The 21,840-nt window shown below is 39.8% G+C and overlaps 1 protein-coding gene across 1 annotated transcript; it reads right to left on the reverse strand.

Annotated features, from left to right (window-relative positions):
* Nucleotides 1-8,861: 8,861 nt before the first annotated feature.
* Nucleotides 8,862-12,383, reverse strand: LOC143348731 (uncharacterized). The gene is made up of 3 exons (XM_076779328.1): nt 11,818-12,383; nt 11,274-11,754; nt 8,862-8,876 (listed from the first exon to the last, which is right to left on the reverse strand). The coding sequence occupies exons 1-3, from the start codon at nt 12,258-12,260 to the stop codon at nt 8,862-8,864; spliced, it is 939 nt and encodes a 312-aa protein (XP_076635443.1). The 5' UTR covers nt 12,261-12,383.
* Nucleotides 12,384-21,840: the final 9,457 nt, after the last annotated feature.

A 21,840-nucleotide genomic window follows, 5' to 3' on the forward strand; every position in this document is an offset into this window, starting at 1 on the left:
TGCAATAATTCATTTTTTCAGAAAAAATTTGAACGTAGAATTCAATAGATAATGTTTCACGACGATACTATCGAATGAGAGTGAATATTGTACAGCACTTAAATGCAACGTTGCATCATATGTATCAGGGGAAGCGGGTGGCGCGTAGTAGGGGGAGGAATTTTTTATATCACGTGTTCTTCTTCTGTGAAAAGTGTAACTTTTTGCAAAAATTGTCTTTTAGATTACCTTGAACATGTCTAAACATGCAACTTCTGCAAAACGTATACACTGCATTCACAGACGACGAATTCTGTAATATATGTATATATATATATATATATATATATATGGAGACCCTTACCGTGGGAAGAAATGAGATACCATGTTTTGATGATTTAAAAATATGATATATTTATTAAAGCAATGAATAATTATGTTACAAAGCATTACTTTTATGGATCCACGAATTGTGCGAGTTATTGAGCCCCAACCATTTTACATACACATTGTTCCCCTTCTTACGCAATACTTGTTCAACTAGATACACGTCGGAATTTGCAACGCGTTGCAACTCGTGTTCGTAGAATCCTCCAGCAATTGGTTTTTCATAAATATCTTTCAGCAGATACGTTGCAGGATTAGTTTTCTGTACCTCGGCGATTGTAAATATTTCAGTGCTCCAATTCGGTGTGTAACGTTTTTCAAAAATTGAAATTTTTCCACTTTGAATCGTGCAGGAGCGGCAATTTTTATATGATTACACGCCATTGTTAAGAGCTTAGCAGCGTTTGTTGGTGTAACATCAATTGGTCGCATAGCGATAGTTCGATGCTTTCGCGCGTTGTAATTTGATATGAGATGCTGCAGCGAATCAATCCATTTATAATTTCCATTAAGCGTAAACAGTTTCCACATATCGTTTTTGAGTGTACGATTGAACCGCTCGACGACTGACGCCTTCGTCACCGAATACGTTGAATAATGATTTATGGTGTATTTTGACAAAAGTTTTTGCACATTTGCGTTGTAAAATTCCTTTCCTTTGTCGGTCTGCAAATTTTTCGGATACCTCCCACTGTCTCGGATTATCTTCCCGATCGCTGTAGAAATTTCATTTCCATTCTTGGTTTTGAGGGGTATAGCCCACGCATGCTTACTCAGTACATCGATAACAGTGAGTATGTAATGGAAGCCTCTGTTATATCGCGTGTAAGGTCGCATCTCGACCACGTCCGCTTGCCATAGGTCGTCGTATCCATGTACTATGACGCGTCTTCGAGGAAAATGTCTTCTCGCTGGAGCATGCAATTCTTCCACAAGACATCGTTTCTCGATACTGGAGGTTTTCTTCTCGGCCATGTATGACTCGCCACTAACGCGAAGACCTAACGCACACGTCTTATCAATCAATGTTCAACGTCTCAACACCCCAACGTCCCCAACACCCCAACACCTCAACGCTCCAACATCTCAATGTCCCAACATTCCAACGTTCCAACGTCCCAACATCCAGCTATTGATGCATTTGATTTCGGAATTCGATAATATCCCTCTCCAAGTGATTCAGTTGATCTTTCAAATTCTGAACGTAATCTTGAAACATGATCATCTTCTTGTCGAATTCATCTTATCGATTTTTTATAAATGTCATGTTTTCTTGCAAGTATAGTTTGTTGATAGCGTCACCATCCTCTACAGGTGGTGCTACTCGACGAATCTGGCGCGACTTTGCATCATAATCGGCACCGACAATACATAGAGCGTTGTTGCGCACATAATTTCTCACTACTCCATTCCAGCGATAGTATGATTCCATTGTTCCAAACGATGACCCAAACTTGTTGATTGGCATTTTGATAATGATTGACTGTATCGTCAAAGTGCAGCTAAATTTATAATGAGCTCTGCCTCGCGAAGTTCCTCGATAATCGATAACATCTCATTGTCGTAAGCATTGTGACCAGCTTGACGCGAAGCCTCGAGCAATCGAAGCCGATCTACAAGTTCGTTAGGATCATTCCAGTGAACGTATTCAATCTTGTTGCTGGTTAATTTCATCGAGCTTGGTACACCCTTTCCAACTTTTCTATCTTTCAATAAAGGCTTGATTACATAGTTATACTTGTATCCTTTGTTGCCTAATGTTTTACCATACGAATCATGCTTGTACTTATGTGCACTCGTTGTCAGCAGTATATCCCTATATTTGCATTCATCAGCCTCAGTATAAATGTCGTTATCTGGAATTTTTTTAAATATCAATTCATAAAGACCGGGTGTACCAGAATATCGTATGCCATCGATAATTATGTTATCAGCATTGTCCACATCAACATGTTTATTACCGAGCATCGGTCCATCATTACCGAGATAAACACCATACACATGATCCATACCAACCTCTATGTCTCCACGTAATACAGGCGCGATGTATTTTTGACTCAGCGGACCTAGGTGATTCCGCAACGTTTTTTCACCTTCCGACGTTTGCAACCGACTTCGAACAGATGTTGAGAAACTGCTTTTTGGGCTTTCAAAAACATCTTCGTTTGCTAAGCTTTTTGGACTTTCAAAAGTATCTTCGTTTCCTAAGCTTTTTGTTGCTGGTGTTGTTTTAATCGGTATAGAGGTCATCGTATTCATACCAGGTAAACTGCTCAATTTGCTGAGGTTTTTATTGTTGGTACTATCTTAATCGGTGTAGAGGCCATCAGATTCGTATCGGGTAAACTGCTTAATCTTGCTGAGCTTTTTATTGTTGGCATCGTCTTAATCGATGTAGAGGCCGGTGTAGAAATCATGGGTTTCATATCGAGTAAACTGCTTAATCTTGGTTTTTTTATTTTTAGTGGTTTCGAAAGATTTAGCCAGTAATTTGATTGTATTTTATCCAATTCCTTGATATTCGGAGTGGCTAATGGTTCGCTTCCGATATCTGTATTATTGTATAGATCATAATTTTTTGTCGCGTTATCAACAATTGCTTTCAGCGGTTCAGTAACAGGCTTAAAGTGTTTCTCCAGCGCAATCTCTTCCTCAATTTTACCAGTTTTCAATTCACGATACTTTTTGCGAATCAAATCACTCGTTCTCGCAATCTGTTTCGTTATCCTCTCACAATCTTCAATATTGTTGCTCATGTTGGAACACTGCTTTGTCAACGTATCGGAAATAACTGAACATGTTATGATATTGCAAAGTCATTAAATCCCTTTCTATAGCGACCATTCCATAATGCGCAGTCTTTATCAATCACTACAAATCCATATTTTTCTTGCCAACAAGCGGTACACAATTTGCAGAAATACTCAAATGGCATGTCAGTGTTAACATGATCGTTGTATACATGTTTTAGATTTGTACCATCTTGTTTGAACATGATCAGCAGGTTCGCGTTGTCGCGTATCAGATGCTTCGGTATCTTTGCCTATGTCTGACAAAGATAGAAACAGTCAACGTCCGAGTGCCTACCCATTGCAAAGTATTCTCTTACCACGTTTTGCTTATCACATGCCACATCATCAAAGATAAAGATGGAATTCGGAAGTGCATCGCTCGGCGGAACGACATCGCTGTTATTCGAAAATGTAAAATAACCAATTTCGTCTATCGATGAGAATATATTTTCTAGATATCGATATTTCGGTTGGTGCAACGATTTCGAGTACACGTATACGTTTTCGAAACGAACACCGTGCGGACTTTCTAACAAACTAATCAACACGTTCGTTTTGCCGCAATTCGATGGACCGCAGATGATACCACGTATAGAGGCCGGCAGCATATTTCCATGTTTGCGTAACTCTTTCTCAGACTGTATCTTTCTGTCTAGATTAGTCACTTTGATCATAGGTGATTGGCGTATGAACTGCATATTTTATCAGCATTATACAAATGAAGATACTTTCGAAAGAGTGCTGGTCTATTTATAGCGATGCATAGAGCTGAAACGATCAGTATTCAAATATAACCTATCGAGTCAGCAGAACACACATTGACTGTCTACCACCACCATCGATAAACAACTGTGACGAATGTCAGCAAAAATTGGGAAACGCCTATTAAATCGCGTTATAAACACACTTCCGATTGAATTACATATTCCAGGTTATCAGTTTTGTGGCCCCGGAACACATTTAGAGAAACGTTTGGCGCGAGGCGATCAAGGTATCAATCCGCTGGATGCTGCATGTCGCGAGCATGATATAGCGTATTCACAAAATAACGATCTCGTAAAACGACACGCAGCTGACAACATCCTAGCAGCAAAAGCGTGAAAACGCATTACCGCGAGAGATTCCAGTTTCGGGGAAAAGGCTGCTGCTACAACCGTTTGGGCGGCTATAAAGGCCAAAACAAAATTCGGCATGGGTTTGAAAAAGAAAAAAAAGAGTGCTGTGAAGAAGCGAATACTTCCAACGGCGAAACGTGGCGGTATCCTACCGATTTTACCATTATTGGGGGTTCTTGGCTCATTGGTTGGAGGGGCGGCAGGAGTCGCGAAGGTTGTGAACGATAAGAAGGCAATGCATCGTCAGCTAGAAGAAATGAAACGTCATAATCTCGCCATGGAAGGTCACGGACTTTATTTCGCGCCATACAAACGCGGGCGAGGAGTCTCAAAGAGGAAAAAAAAGTCAAAATTAAAATGCCTGAAGGCGTAACCACAAACATACAACTGCAGCAACTGGCAAAGCGTATGCGTATTCCATATTTCAGAGGTATTTTTATGCGCAATACTTTACCAACAGATGGGGTACGCATGAATGAGAGCGGGATCGTAAATTTGGATATTGTTAAGGGACCAGGTACTCATTGGGTGGCATACGCAAAACGGGGAACATGCGCCATATATTTTGATAGTTTTGGCAATCTTCAACCACCGAGGGAACTGATACAATATTTGAAGAATAGTGTAATTGAGTATAATCACATGCCTTATCAGCGCTATAATCAAAGCAATTGTGGACAGCTGTGTTTACAGTTTCTGCTGACAGTTGACAATCAATTTAAGGATAATCATTGTACGCTTTAACTCCAGTATCCGTTGGAACATGTCGCTGACGCTAACGCTCACCGGGCAAAGTAGTATTCTCGCAGTAAGCTATTTTCCAGCCATCGATTTGAGCAATGGTGATTACGAACTCGGTCTTATGGACTTTGAAACATATTACACAATACCGAATGTAAATTTGTCAAATAATAAATTTTACTATGATAATGGTGATAAGGAAATCATTATTCCCGAGGGATCTTATGAGCTGGACGACATTCACATGTATTTGCAACGATCGCTTTCATGGGATAATGAAGGGAACCCACCATTGATGCTTAGAGCTAACAACAATACGATGAAGAGCGAAATCAGGTGTAATTATAGCATAAATTTTACCAAACCCAATACTATTGGCTCGCTACTGGGGTTTTCAACGTATCGGGTGCTACAGCCACGAAAATGGCACGAATCGGATACATCAATCAATATAATGAATGTAAATATCATTCGCATTGAATGCAACGTGACAGCTGACGCTTACAGCAATAACAAGTGTGCGCACACGATACATGAGTTTTCGCCTACCGTTCCACCAGGATATAAGATATCGGAAAGACCAACACAGATCATTTACCTTCCGATTACTGCACGAAGCATTTCGGATTTGACGATTCGCGTTGTGAATCAAGACGATCAATTGCTCGATTTTCGAGGGGAACAGATCACTGTTCGATTGCATATGCGGAGACAACGACTGTAGTAGGAGATGCTTGTGCTGAACGAAGGGGAGCAAGTGAAACAGACGACGCATGAAAATAAAGAGAAGACAATTCAATCGCTTGCACACCACACTGTATCGAATATTGACTGTCTAAAACCATCAGGCGAGAGGACAATTCAATCACCCACAAAACTTACTGCATCGAATGTTGAATTTCTGAAATCGTTGGGTTTTGTTGTACGAAATGACTAATATCTTAAACATTGGAAGCGAACCGATCTTTGATGATCGCATTGTCAAGATTGAGACTCACACATACAACCCATACGCCAACACAACGTTTGGACACAACGATGAGATACGAATACCTATACAACAGCAGGATTTATACCATGTGAGAGCTTTCTATACGTTGAAGGAAGATTCATAGTAAAGAAGCCAAACAATGAGTTGGATGCATTCCTCGGAAATAATTGTGTTGCGTTTATGTTTGATAAAATTCGATATAAACTCAATGGTGTGGAGATCGATCGTAACAGAAACGTTGGGATAACAAGTACCATCAAAACATTTGTGTCCTCAACATATAACAAATCGTTAATTTTACGGAATGCTGGATGGGCCGCACAATCAAACATGCCGACAGGTTACTTTAACTTTTGTTTACCGCTTAATATGCTGTTGGGGTTTTGCGAAGATTACAAGCGTATAGTAGTCAACGCTCGACGTGAACTCATCCTTATACGCGCTCGCAATGATAACAACTGCATCATTGCAAATTCCGCGCTGGAGCCGGAGATCGAATTACTAAAGATACAGTGACGAATGCCGCGCATTATACTGAATGATACGAATAAATTATCGATGTTGCAGATTTTGGAAAGCGGACAATACTTAAGCATGAGTTTTCGTTCGTGGGACCTGTACGAGTACCCATTATTGCAAAGCACAACAAAACATTCATGGGCTGTTAAAACTGCAATTCAGCTGGAGAAGCCGCGATACGTCATTTTTGCGCTGCAGACTGGTCGGAAGAACAACATGTCTAAAAATGCAAGCAATTTCGATGAATGTAACTTGACCAATGTGAAACTGTATCTAAACTCTGACTTTTATCCATATGATGACTTGAATCTTGATTTTGATAAAAACAGATATGCTATTCTTTTTTATATGTATGCACGTTTTCGTAAAGCTTATTATGGATACGACTGTTACGAAACGCTTTGCAACAGGGAGAACTTTTCGTTGTATGGACCGTTTGTAGTCGTCTTATTTTACATGATCGTGTTGTCGAATACTGTCCACTGTCCAACGTTGTGCGCAAGATTACATAAACTGTAACATCAGCAATGTATGTAATATATATATAACAGGCGGACACACACCGCATTGCAGCATAGTTTCAAAGATATTTTCATGATGGTACCAACATTTGTCGACATACAAGGATTCGTTAGCGACACAGAGTTTGTTGTAAAGGAAGTGGCAGTGCTGAAAAAAGGAAGCAATCTAGCGCATTATATCTTCCAAAGTCCATATCCATGGTGTTTATTATCTGCGCCCGATAAATCACGAGCTACTTGGGTGACGAAGAATCACCACGGACTGTCGTGGGACGACGGTTTTATACCATACAACATGAGCAAAATGCTTATTACATCGGCAATAGTAGATGAGTCAAACCCAATCGTCTATGTAAAAGGGCTTCAAAAGCGTGATTGGTTAACCAACATGGTGGCTGAACATATTAATGCTGAGAACATCGATGCTGATTATGGTGATATGGAATGTTTAAAAAATCTTGATTGTGCAAACACATGGCGATGTGGTAACCATAAAAAGACATGTGCTATGCAAAATGTATTTAAATTATACAATTGGTGGTTAAAATATCAAAAATAAATGTACCTTTTTTGATTTGCAAAATGTATTTAAATTATGCAATTGGTGGTTAAAATATTGGAAATAAATGTATCTTTTTGAATCAATTTATGTCATTTAAAAAATACATGTAATTTCCCCATCCTCCTCCTCCTTCCTAGCAATTTTATAAAATTATGAACTTTCAGAATATGTCTAAAAATCTTTTAATGTTTTTGCAAGCTTCTGAAAAAACATGTACTTATTAATGATGGTTGAAATATTGGATATAAATGTATCTTTTTATAAAATTATGAACTTTCATACTAGTTAATGGTGGTTAAAATACTGGAAATAAATGTATCTTTTTATAAAATTATAAACTTTAGAATAAATCTAAAACCATTGATGTCGATTACGAAGATATCAAGTGTTTGAAAAATCTCGATCGTGCTAATACATTGCAATCCAACAACCATGAAAAGACTTGTGCTTTACAAAAATGTATTTAAATTATACAACTGGTGGTTGAAATACCAGAAATAAATGTATTTTTTGTTTTAAAGTGTAATTTACATCAATTTCTTTCCCCTCCTTCGTAGTACTTTTACTCTTTTCATAATGTAAAATTAATAACAAATTGGGGCGAGGGAGATGTGTGGAGACACTGATCACAATACCATGTATATAAATTGTTTTTATTACATACTATAATTACAAAAAGGATTAATAAGAAAAAATATATAATTAAAATACATACATACATAAAAATATAAATAAAAATATATACAATGATTAAAAAATATAAAAAATGATTAAAAATATAAAATGATTAAAAATATAAATGATTAAAAAATATAAAAAATGATTAAAAATATAAAATGATTAAAATATAAAATGATTAAAATATAAGATGATTAAAATATATATGCTATTGCAAATTTTCGCAGACTATTATCGCTTGTCGCGATACTCGATGCAATGGAATTTTTGTAAACGCATCAACGCATCCCATGCAGTGTATTGAATCTGCATATTTATATATTTCTATACCGCATTGACTGCAATATAATATATTGTTTTCTTCGTCAAACATCGACACCATCACAAGAATATGCGTTGGTTGGCGGTCATATTGAATTGCCTCATGCTGCGGCAGCGCATTTAAACATTGTTTGCAAATTCGCTGTCGTTCCTTTCTTCGGCGATAGCATTTGCCTCCCCATAAACAACACCTCTTACTAATAATATTGTATTGGGATGCTAATAATACTGTCTCCGCATAGGAGCCGGTGTCATCTAGGCTGACTCTTGCTGCGGGGGGAGAATGTTCATATTAGAATATTATATTTTGTAATTGTGATTGTTAAATATGGTACAAACTAATGTGATAAAAATTATTCCTGTTTTACATACCTTCATCCCACTTGTCAGCAACCATTGTTAAATTTTTTTTATTTTTTTATGTAAAAACTTACAAATCACTTCTGCTATAAATGGCATGGACTGGTCGTACAACTCTTTATATAGTGCATTACTCGAGTGGGGGAGGACTCGGTCTTCTTAAGAATGGGAGTGGTACTCGCTCGTATCTACAAACATTAGTAGAATTGCATACCCTCAGCTTCTCCCACAGCATTCTGCAATCTTTGCGTTCTTGGATCTTTTATGGTGTTACAAACATATGTATACTGGTATGTCTAAAGCGGTATTTTATAATGCCCCCATGGCAGCGTCTTGGTTGAATATGGTACAATATATCGTTTGTCATCGTATGGACTCAAAGCAATTTTTGTTTCTGATACCGTGTACACTTCATGCAACATGGATTTTATACACGATTGGTGACGAATCTTTTCAACCTCACCCATCAAACATTGCACATAATCATCAAATGTTATAGTTCGCGCTACAACATTACTCATGACACCTTTCACCTTTTTCGTATCTTTCTTACCATCGACTTGTATGGCATACATCTTCGCTCTCAATCCAACAAATTCGGTCATAATCGCACCATTATTTTCATCTTTCATTAAACCTGGTATCTTCTTATTAGTAAGCGGAATACCATATCGATTATCTGTGGGATAATCGCTCGTGTCAAAGCGGGTAATATCGCGTATCATAAGTTCATAAATATCGTCACACTCGATGTAGTAGATTAGACTGTCTGTATCGGTGTACATAATTTTACATTTATGCCTATGTGTGGGTAACATGTAATCGTGATGGAATTCATACAAACAAATCTTAGATATATCATACCCACATAGATTGGTTTGTTAAATTTTACGAACAATTTATGTAGTTCGATCGCAACTAGGTTTTCCGAAAATATGCTGCGACTATGGAAATTTGGCTTAGCGATCAGTGCCTCTGCACCATATCTCCCTCCCCATTTCGTTACTAATTTGACATCTACATGATTGCGCACATTCTCCATGGTTTTGCCAAACACTGCATTATTCATTAACTTATATAAATTTTTCTCAAAATCGTTTGTAGCAAGAGTTCTGAACTTTGTATTTAGTTCGATGTAATCGCGAAGCCATGGGGATTGGGAAAATCGTAATACGCGGTGAACTTCAGTTACACGAAGGCCGTGACGAATACATTGCTGCAGATTGCGATAGTGTATTATGTAACGCTTCTTATCGTATAGAGTCGCGAGGAGCTTCTCCTGGCACTTGCCAGGCGGTTTATCACGTGTTGGGCAGAACGGTAGGTCAGTGTGCGAATCATGCAGATGTTGCGGATACTCCAGGTCGACTTCCAAAATATACCCCATCGATGAGTCTAACGCTACGGCCATTACATCTACATCTTTGTTGTTGGCCCACTGAAAATTGGCATATGGTAATGGTTGACACATTGCCCAGCCGTACAAATTATTTACATCGAAATACATTAAATAGGACGACGGTTGCGATGGATCGTGCGACTGCATGTACTTGTTGTTGGCTCACGCGCGTCTGTTGGAACATTGACTCAAACCACCACGTATACCACGTTCGATAAATAGGACCATGTCGATATCGGTAAGAAGTTCGAAATTGATACGTGTATGCTTCAGCATGGCATCCCACGTAAAACCAGGCAAAGTATAATAGTGCGTGGGGTCGAGTCCATAACTTGCGATGCAACTATTGCGAAAATTTTCAAAAATATCAGCCAACAGCAAGACATCCGTCTTCATATACAAATCGCTATACTCGCCGAGCGTTTCAATGGAGAACCGCTTCCACACGTTGACAGCGTGTGCGTAGTCGTTTTCGGATACTGTATCGCCAGTTAAGGAACTGTAAAATGAATTGCGTGATGGTAAACAGGATTGGTCCAACTTTTCGACACAGTCAATGTACTCGTACGGAAACACCCCTTTTCGCGTCAATAAATCAAAATCTTCCGCAGATAATTTTTGAAACTCGGACCGTGTAATTTCAAGTTATGTAAGTCAAGCCCTAAGGTATGTGCGAAGCGCAGTGGGAAGCACCATTTTGTAAATGAAATGTACTTCTCTTTTGTTATCGGCAATACAGTGACATCACCCTCAAATGCTGTGGCTATCTCCTTGATAATAAAATGTGAATCATAACCGGATAAATTGTGAAAGACTATGGGGATGACAAACGCGTCTTTATAATTTAGATTGTGATTTGAATGTGCAGGACCTCTGTATCGACCGGTTAAGTGGCAATGATCGCGTACCCGCTTATCATCTCGCGTAAACGGTGTTTCGCATATATGACAGTGTGTTGCCATATTAAAATTTCGTAATTGTTCAGCTGATAAATTTTCCATGGGTACATTGATCGATAAAATAGACTTTACACGATGTGACAAATCTTGAAGTTGTCTCACAAACCATGATACGCAATCGGGATCGCGACGACATTGAAACGTAGATAACGAGTCGTCGTACGAGCACCGCACATAATATCCCACGCTAAATACTCGATGATGCTGGTTCGTGTATCTTGACGCTTCTCGATCAGTATCTGTTTTCTCCAGGATGCATTCCAGATTGGCATACACAATAAACGGAACACGCTTTTTCTTGTTGTAGTTGCTGAAGCTGAGCCACTTACTGCAATCATCAGTTGGCAATATGATTGCGCAATCGTTCATCTTCTCACAATCCATGGTGTGAGCTTCCAGCTTCTCATTCGAACTAAAGTAGTGTAAGCATCTGCAATAAGAGACATAATTTTTATCTAACATAAAATATTTAAAAGATTTATTATATACATACCTATCACAAAAGTATTTCCTGCCATTATGTTTACTCAATTGTGTGCATACGAGGCGAGATAAGTTCTTAATCCATGTGAAATGTCCCACGTCGTTTGCTCCTAAATACAACAAATTGACATGTCTTTCCATCTTCTTATCGGTGACTCGTATTGGTAACACCTTCTTATTCTCAATGGTATAGACATTGATGGAGATGTTGTTGATATGTTCAAACTTTTTAATTTGGTTCAATGTCATTGGAAATTCAATATCCTGGATATTCAACACTGTTGTATAATGAGGATATGACGATGCCAGAGATACGCGACTTTCGGCTGGATACAGAGCGGCCACCACCGACCACGCAAAACATGCATTGTCCGTCGAGCATACATTGATCACTGCTTTCTTTAGTCGTATCTCTCGCGGTAATTGTATGGCACGTCCTGCATGCATCGGCATATATTTATTTACATTAACAATTAAATTCAGTATACGCGACAGCGCCCACCCACTATCGCGTTCCTGAAACTCGTCTATGGATGCTAGAATGGGTTCGATGACGCGTAAATCGTACCATTCGCGTAGGTCAGACAAGTGAAAAAGTTCACAGTTTTTCGTGTTAACACTTTTGTTTGCACATTTGTTACCAGCCACAAATTCACCGTTAAGTATAGTATTTATTTTTACACTATCATGTTTCAGCACAATGTTTCGCACATGATCGACTACAATATCCCTTGCATCTTCGAGAAAATTGCAAAGTTCTATGTGGTTAGAATTTATCACTGCACCGGTCAATATACGGTTAACGAAAGCCGTATCAATTTCATGCCATCTGAGTCTTGCACTATGTCCAGCACCCGCATGTACAAATCGATTGCGTGTCGAATCTTTTAGACCTTCTAATCTAGCGATACGAGCAATCAATGATTGTTTTTCACCGATTGAGAGTCGCAGTCTCTTGATTCGGCTTCGTTCCTCCAACAAATCGAGATAATCGCCAAATCGATGTTCCCATAAATTGTATTCTTCCATCGACCTTAATTGAGCGGCTTGCTCGTACAGCTCCTGCTCTTGATGATCCATACTGCCGTCTTTTGTGTTAATGTGTATAGTGATGCATACGACATATTACAAAAATTACTGTTTCCGATGATGCTTTCGGTGATGCTCGCGATATATTACAGAAATCTGTGTCCGCGAATGCGCTGTTATAGGTTTTGCAGAGGTTGTGTTTTTTTGCGCGTGCTCGTCCACAAATGTATTGTATACGTTTTTTGCACATGTTCAGTGTAATCTAAAACACCTTGCAAAAAAGTTGCGCTTTTCGCAGAAGAACATGTAACATAAAATAGTAAGAAGGGGGAACAACGTGTACGTAAAATGGTTGGGGCTCAATAACTCGCACAATTCATGGATCGAACACGAGTTGCAACGCGTTGCAAATTCCGACGTATATCTAGTTGAAAAAGTATTGCGTAAGAAGGGGAACAACGTGTACGTAAAATGGTTGGGGCTCAATAACTCGCACAATTCGTGGATCCATAAAAGTAATGTTTTGTAACATAATTATTCAATGCTTTAATAAATATATCATATTTTTAAATCATCAAAACATGATATCTAATTTTTTCCCACGGTAAGGGTCTCCATATATATATATATATATATATATATATACATATATTACAAAATTCTTTGTCTGTGAATGCAGTGTATACGTTTTGCAGAAGTTGCGTTTTTGCACGTCTTCAGTGAAATCTAAAACGCCTTGCAAAAAACGTTGCGCTTTTCGCAGAAGAAGAAGAACATGCGACATAAAATAACAAGATGAACAGCGTGTACGTAAAATGATTAGGACACAATAGCTCGCACAATTCGTGGATCCCATAAAAATTATTGGGTATAGTATGAATGTAAAAGAAATGATCTATGTCGCGAAGAATATTATTTGGTTGCATCATTCTGCGAATGTAATGTTATACGCTTTGCAGAAGTTGCATGTTTAGACATGTTCAAGGTAATCTAAAAGACATTTTTACAAAAGTTGCACTTTCCGCAGAAGAAGAACATGTGATATAAAAAATTCCTCCCCCCACTACGCACCACCCGCTTCCCCTGATACATATGATGCAATGTTGCATTTAAGTGCTGTACAATATTCACTCTCATTCGATAGTATCGTCGTGAAACATTATCTATTGAATTCTACGTTCAAATTTTTTCTGAAAAAATGAATTATTGCATTCCTTGCGATACAGCATGCACAAGTAATGATTAAGTATTATTATCACCATTTTTCTTATCCATTTTTTCTTATCGTCATTACTTATTGTCATTACTTACCTTTTATTCTTTATTTACTTTTCTACATGTAACAGTAGCAAGAAACAGCATTCAACGCCTCATATACTGGGAAGGAGGTTTGCCGTCACATCCACAGCATACAAGTATTTGGATATTGCAATCGGTGTAGGACCTGTATCCACCGTGGAAATTATACTTGGCGATACTCGAGGAAATAAATTGTTGCAGTGTTACCCAACATGGATGGTGTTTATTCAGAAACGCGAGGATATCAAACAACATGTGCTATCAGCTCCTTCTCCAACATCGTTATCAATTTGTGATTTGGTGCTTACGGTTGTAGCAATGCGTGATATGAACATTGTACAAGTGAAATTGCATGCTGCTTGCATGTATATGAAACCGACAACTCTATTATTTTTATTCGAGCTGGAACAGTGCATCGAGCATGCATATTCGTGGCTATGACAAAATGCGCATTATGTTGGTGAGAAATACCAAGAATTTACAAATATTTTAAAACGCAATAGTATTATGCGTAAACGTGATGCAGACAAAATCCTTCGTGAATATTACGACAAAAATTCACCTGTAGATTGCGAGCTGTTGGCATATGCGCTGAATAACATTTTATATGATGCTATTAGTAATTAAAAATAAAAACCGTATCTAATTTTTGTGGAATAAAATTACACAATTTATACTTGCACTGAATTGTGATAAAAAATTAAATATATTACTTTTTCGAAATAGTCAAAAGGCGTCTAATTTCTTTCCCCACCTCCACTTTATCGACCTCTGATAATTACCTTTGATAATTACCACTTCTTTTCAACAGCTGCATCTAATTTATCCCCCCTTCCCTTTTTATCGATACCAGGCAATTTCCCTCTTTCATTTTCTAACCTCTGTTAATTACCAGCCGTTAATGACAATTATCGACAGTTGATACTAATTACAGACCGTAGATACCAATTATCGACTGTCGGTAATAGTTACCGACCCCCCACTCCGACTGTCGGCCCCCCCCCCCCGTCGCGCCGACGGACCCACCACGGGCCCCCCCACTCCGACGCGCAGGCCCCCTCCTCCATCACCCCTCACCCATATCTCCCCCCCCCCCCGCAACACCCGTGGAGCCCCGAGTCCAAAACTCCCCTAAAATATAGATCGAATCCAGGAGTAACCCACTGTTTCAGTGTGGTACCACATTACTTCGTGATCCAAACCAAAAAAAGCCCAGGATCTGGCCATCAAGTATGCAAAAAAACGCAAAAGTATGAGCCAGATGCGGGCATAACCCAGACCTAACACAAACATAACCGGTGTTATCCTCTAAAATATCGATCGAATCCAGGTTTAATCGACTGTTTCAGTGTGGTACCACATTACTACGTAAACCAAACCGTACAAAGACCAGGATCTGGCCAACAAGTATGCGAGAAATACGAAAGTATGAGCCTGACGATGGCGAATACCAGACTTAACCCAGACCTAACATGCGTTATCCGCTAAAATATTGATCGAGACCAGGTTTAATTGCCAGTATCTGTGTGGTATCATATTACTACGTGATCCAAACCAGAAAGAGTCCAGAATCTGGCCAACAAGTACGCGAAAAATGCGAAAGTATGAGCCAGATAATGGCAAATACATAATGGCAGACATAACCCAGACGTAACCCGTGTTATCCTCTAAAATAAAGATCGAGTCAAGGTTCAATTCACGGTTTCAGTGTGGTAGCACATTACAACGTGATGGAAACCTAAAAAAGCCCAGGATCTGGCAAACAAGTATCCGAAAAATGCAAAAGTATGAGCCAGGTTATGACAAATGCCAGATCTAACCCAGCCATAACCGGTGTTGTCGTCTATAATATTGATCGAATCCAGGTTTAACTCACCGTTTCTGTGTGGTAGCACATAACTACGTGATACAAACCAGCAAAGTCCAGGAACTGGCCAACAAGTATGCGAAGATTGCGAAAGTATAAGCCAGATATTGGCATTTACCAGACATAACCCAGACGTAACGCGTTTTATCCTCTAAATTAATGATCGATCCAGGTTTAACTCACTGTTTCTGTGTGGTACCACATTACTAAGTGATCCAAACCAGAAAAAACCCAGTATGTGGCCAACAAGTATGCGAAAAATGCGAAAGTATGAGCCAGATGAGGGCAAATACCAGACCTAACCCTGACCTAACCGGTTATATCCCCCAAAATATAGATCGAGACGAGGTTCAATTCACTGTTTCACTGTGGTACCACATTACTACGTGATCCAAAACAGAAGAAGCCCAGGATCTGGCCAACAAGTACGCGAAAAATGCGAAGGTATGAGCCTGATAAGGGCAAATCCCAGACTGAAACCCGACCTAACTTGCGTTATCCGCTAAAATGTTGATCGAGACCAGGTTTAAGTGCCTCTATCTGTGTGGTATCACATTACTAAGAGATCCAAACCAGAAAAAGCCCCGGATCTGGCCGACAAGTATGCGAAGAATGCGAAAGTATGAGCCAGATGATTGCAAATACCAGACCTAACACAAACCTAGCCGGTGTTATCCTCTAAAATATTAATAGGAACCAAGATTAGTTGCCTGTTTCGGAGCGGTACCGCATTATTACGTGATCAAACCAGAAAAAGCCCTGGATCTGGCCAACAAGTATGCGAAAAATGCGAAAGTATGAGCCAGATGAATGCAAATACCAGATCTAACACAAACCTAGCCGGTGTTATCCTCTAAAATATAGATCGAATCCAGGTTTAATTGACTGTTTCAGTGTGGTACCACATTACTACGTGAGCCAAACCAGAATTAGCCCAGGATATGGCCAACAAGTATGCGAAAAATGCGAAATAATCAGCCAGATGAGGGCAAATCACACACGTAACACAAACATAACCAGTGTTATCCTCTAAAATATAGATCGAATCCATGTGTAACCCACTGCTTCAGTGTGGTACCACATTACTACGTCATCCAAACCAGAAAAAGCCCCGGATCTGGACAACAAGTACGCGAAAAATGCGAAAGTATGAGCCAGATTAGGGCAAATGCCAAACCAAACACAAACATAACCGGTGTTATCCTCTAAAATATAGATCGAATCCAGGTTTCACTAACTGTTTCAGTGTCGTACCACACTGCAACGTGATCCAAACCAGAAAAAGCCCAGGATCTGGCCAACAAGTATGCGAAAAATGCAAAAGTATGACCTAGATGATGGCAAATGCCAGACCTAACCCAGACTTAGCCGGCGTTACCCTTTTAAATATTAATCGGAACCAGGTTTAATTGGCTGTTTCGCTGTGGTACCACACTACTACGTGTTCCAAACCAGAAAAAGCCCAGGCTCTGGCCAACAAGTACACAAAAAATGCGAAAGTATCAGCCAGATAATGGCAAATACATAATGGCAGACATAGCCCAGACGTAACCCGTGTTATCCTTTAAATTATTGATCGAATCCAGGTTTAACTCACTGTTTCAGTGTGGTACCACACTACAACGTGATCCAAACCAGAAAAAGCCCAGGATCTGGCCAACAAGTATGCGAAAAATGCAAAAGTATGACCTAGATAATAGCAAATGCCAGACCTAACCCAGACTTAGCCGGCGTTACCCTTTTAAATATTAATCAGAACCAGGTTTAGTTGCCTGTTTCGCTGTGGTACCACACTACTACGTGATCCAAACCAGAAAAAGCCCAGGCTCTGGCCAACAAGTACACAAAAAATGCGAAATAATCAGCCAGATGAGGGCAAATCACACACGTAACACAAACATAACCAGTGTTATCCTCTAAAATATAGATCGAATCCATGTGTAACCCACTGCTTCAGTGTGGTATCACATTACTACGAGATCCAAACCAGAAAAAGCCCCGGATCTGGCCGACAAGTATGCGAAGAATGCGAAAGTATGAGCCAGATGATGGCAACTACCAGACCTAACACAAACATAACCGGTGTTATCCTCTAAAATATAGATCGAATCCAGGTTTCACTAACTGTTTCAGTGTGGTACCACACTACAATGTGATCCAATACAGAAAAAGCCAAGAATCTGGCCAACAAGTATGTGAAAAATGCGGAGGTATGAGCCAGAGGTGGGCAAATACCAGACCTTACACAGACCTAACCGGTGTTATCCTCTATAATATAGATCGAGTCAAGGTTCAATTCACTGTTTCAGTGTGGTAGCACATTAGTACGTGATCCAAGCCAGAAGAAGCCCCGGATCTAGACAACAAGTACGCGAAAAATGCGAAAGTATGAGCCAGATAATGGCAAATACATAATGGCAGACATAACCCAGACGTAACCCGTGTTATCCCTTAAAATATAGATAGAATCCTGGGTTAATTAACTGTTTCAGTGTGGTGCCACACTACAACGTGATCCAAACCAGAAAAACCCCAGGGTATGGCCAATAAGTACACGAAAAATGCGGAAGTATCAGCTAGATGAGGGCAAATCACACACGTAACCCAGACATAACTGGTGTTATGGTCTAAAAAATTAATCGAATCCAGTTTTAACTCACTGTTTCTGTGTGGTACCACATTACTAAGTGATCCAAACCAGAAAAAGCCCAGGATCTGGCCAACAATTATGCGAAAAATGCAAAAGTATGACCTAGATAATAGCAAATGCCAGACCTAACCCAGACTTAGCCGGCGTTACCCTTTTAAATATTAATCGGAACCAGGTTTAGTTGCCTGTTTCGCTGTGGTACCACACTACTACGTGATCCAAACCAGAAAAAGCCCAGGCTCTGGCCAACAAGTACACAAAAAATGCGAAATAATCAGCCAGATGAGGGCAAATTACACACGTAACACAAACATAACCAGTGTTATCCTCTAAAATATAGATCGAATCCATGTGTAACCCACTGCTTCAGTGTGGTACCACATTACTACGTCATCCAAACCAGAAAAAGCCACGAACCTGGACAACAAGTACGCGAAAAATGCGAAAGTATGAGCCAGATTAGGGCAAATGCCAAACCTAACACAAACATAACCGGTGTTATCCTCTAAAATATAGTTCGAGTCCAGGTTTCACTAACTGTTTCAGTGTGGTACCACACTACAACGTGATCCAAACCAGAAAAAGTCCAGGTTCTGGCCAACAAGTATGCGAAAAATGCGAAGGTATGAGCCAGATGATGGCAAATCCCTGACCTAAAGGAGACCCAAACGGTGTTATGCTCTAAAATAAAGATCGAGTCAAGGTTCAATTCACGGTTTCAGTGTGGTAGCACATTACAACGTGATGGAAACCTAAAAAAGCCCAGGATCTGGCAAACAAGTATCCGAAAAATGCAAAAGTATGAGCCAGGTTATGACAAATGCCAGATCTAACCCAGACATAACCGGTGTTTGCATCTATAATATTGATCGAATCCAGATTTAACTCACCGTTTCTGTGTGGTAGCACATAACTACGTGATACAAACCAGCAAAGTCCAGGATCTGGCCAACAAGTATGCGAAGAATGCGAAAGTATGAGACATATATTGGCATTTACCAGACATAACCCAGACGTAACGCGTTTTATCCTCTAAATTAATGATCGATCCAGGTTTAACTCACTGTTTCTGTGTGGTACCACATTACTAAGTGATTCAAACCAGAAAAATCCCAGTATGTGGAATACAAGTATGCGAAAAATGCGAAAGTATGAGCCAGATGTGGGCAAATACCAGACCTAACCCTGACCTAACCGGTTATATCCCCCAAAATATAGATCGAGTCGAGGTTCAATTCACTGTTTCACTGTGGTACCACATTACTACGTGATCCAAACCAGTAACAGTCCAGGATCTGGCCACAAGTACGCGAAAAATGCGAAAGTATGTGCCAGATAATGGCAAATACATAATGGCAGACATAACCCAGACGTAACCCGTGTTATCCTCTAAAATATAGATCGAATCCTGGGTTAATTAACTGTTTCAGTGTGGCGCCACACTACAACGTGATCCAAACCAGAAAAAACGCAGGATCTTGCCACGTAGTATGCGAAATATGCGAATGTATGAGCCAGATGGGGGCAAGTACCAAACCTAACCCAGACCTAGCCGGTGTTATCCCCTAAAATATAGACCGAATCCAGGTTTAATTAACTGTTTCAGTGTGGTACCACATTTCAACATGATCCAAAACAGAAGAAGCCCAGGATCTGGCGAACAAGTATGCGAAAAATGCGCAAGTATGAGCCAGATGAGGGCAAATACTCGACATAACCCAGACCTAACAGGTGTTATCCTCTAAAATATAGATCGAATCCAGGTTTAATTCACTGTTTCAATGTGGTACCACATTACTACGTGATCCAAACCAGAAAAAACCCAGGATCTGGCCAACAAGTATGCGAAAAATGCGAAATTATGACATAGATGAGGCCAAACCCCAGACCTATGCCAGACCTAACCGGTTTTATCCTCCTAAATATTAATCGAATCCAGGTTTAATTAACTGCTTCAGTGTGGAACCACACTACAACGTGATCCAAACCAGAAAAAGCCCAGGATCTGGCCAACAGGAATGCGATAAATGCGAAAGTATGAGCCAGATGAGGGCAAATACCAGACCTAACCCAGACCTAGCCGGTGTTATCGTCTAAAATATAGATCGAATCCAGGTTTAACTCACTACTTCAGTGTGGTACCACATTACAACGTGATCTAAACCAGAAAAATCCCAGGATGTGGCCAACAAGTATGCGAAAAATGCGAAAGTATGAGCCAGATGAGGGCAAATGCCAGACCTAACCCAGACCTAACCGGTTTTATCCCCTATAATATAGATCGAGTCGAGGTTTAATTCACTGTATTAGTGTGGTTCCAAATTACTTCGTGATCCAAACCAGAAAAAGCCCAGGGTCTGGCCAACAAGTATCCGAAAAATGCGAAGGTATGACCCAGATGAGGGCAAATACCAGACCTACCCAGACCTAACCGGTGTTATCCTCTAAAATATACATCGAATCCAGGTTTAATTAACTGTTTCAGTGTGGTACGACATTTCAACATGATCCAAAACACAAGAAGCCCAGGATCTGGCCAACAAGTATGCGAAAAGTGCGATAGTATGAGCCAGATGAGGGCAAATACCAGACCTAACCCAGACCTAACCGGTGTTATACTCTAAAATATAGATCGAATCCATGCTTAACTCACTGTTTCAGTGTGGTACCACATTACTACGTGCTACAAACCGGAATCAGCCCAGGATATGGCCAACAAATACACGAAGAATGCGAAAGTATGAGCCAGATGACGGCAAATGCCAGACCTAACCCAGACCTAACCGGCGTTATCCTCTAAAATATAATTTCGAATCCAGGTTTCATTCACAGTTTCAGTGTGGTACCACATTTCAACATGATCCAAAACTGAAGAACCCCAGGATCTGGCCAACAAGCATCCGAAAAATGCGAAAGAATGAGGTAGATGATGGTAAATGCCATACCTAACCCAGACCCAACCGGCGTTATCCTCTAAAATATTAATGGGAACCAAGATTAGTTGCCTGTTTCGGAGCGGTACCGCATTATTACGTGATCAAACCAGAAAAAGCCCTGGATCTGGCCAACAAGTATGCGAAAAATGCGAAAGTATGAGCCAGATGAATGCAAATACCAGATCTAACACAAACCTAGCCGGTGTTATCCTCTAAAATATAGATCGAATCCAGGTTTAATTAACTGTTTCA

This window comes from Colletes latitarsis, chromosome 12 (genome assembly GCF_051014445.1).
Source record: "Colletes latitarsis isolate SP2378_abdomen chromosome 12, iyColLati1, whole genome shotgun sequence".
Taxonomy (NCBI): Eukaryota; Metazoa; Arthropoda; class Insecta; order Hymenoptera; family Colletidae; genus Colletes; species Colletes latitarsis.

Bases quoted from the DNA above. Each gene is read 5' to 3' on its own strand.
- LOC143348731 (XM_076779328.1), bottom strand. From the start codon at position 12,260: ATGCCGATGCATGCAGGACGTGCCATACAATTACCGCGAGAGATACGA. The intron at 11,755-11,817 runs GTATGTATATAA...CTCTTATTGCAG, and splicing joins AGGAAATACTTTTGTGATAG to ATGCTTACACTACTTTAGTT.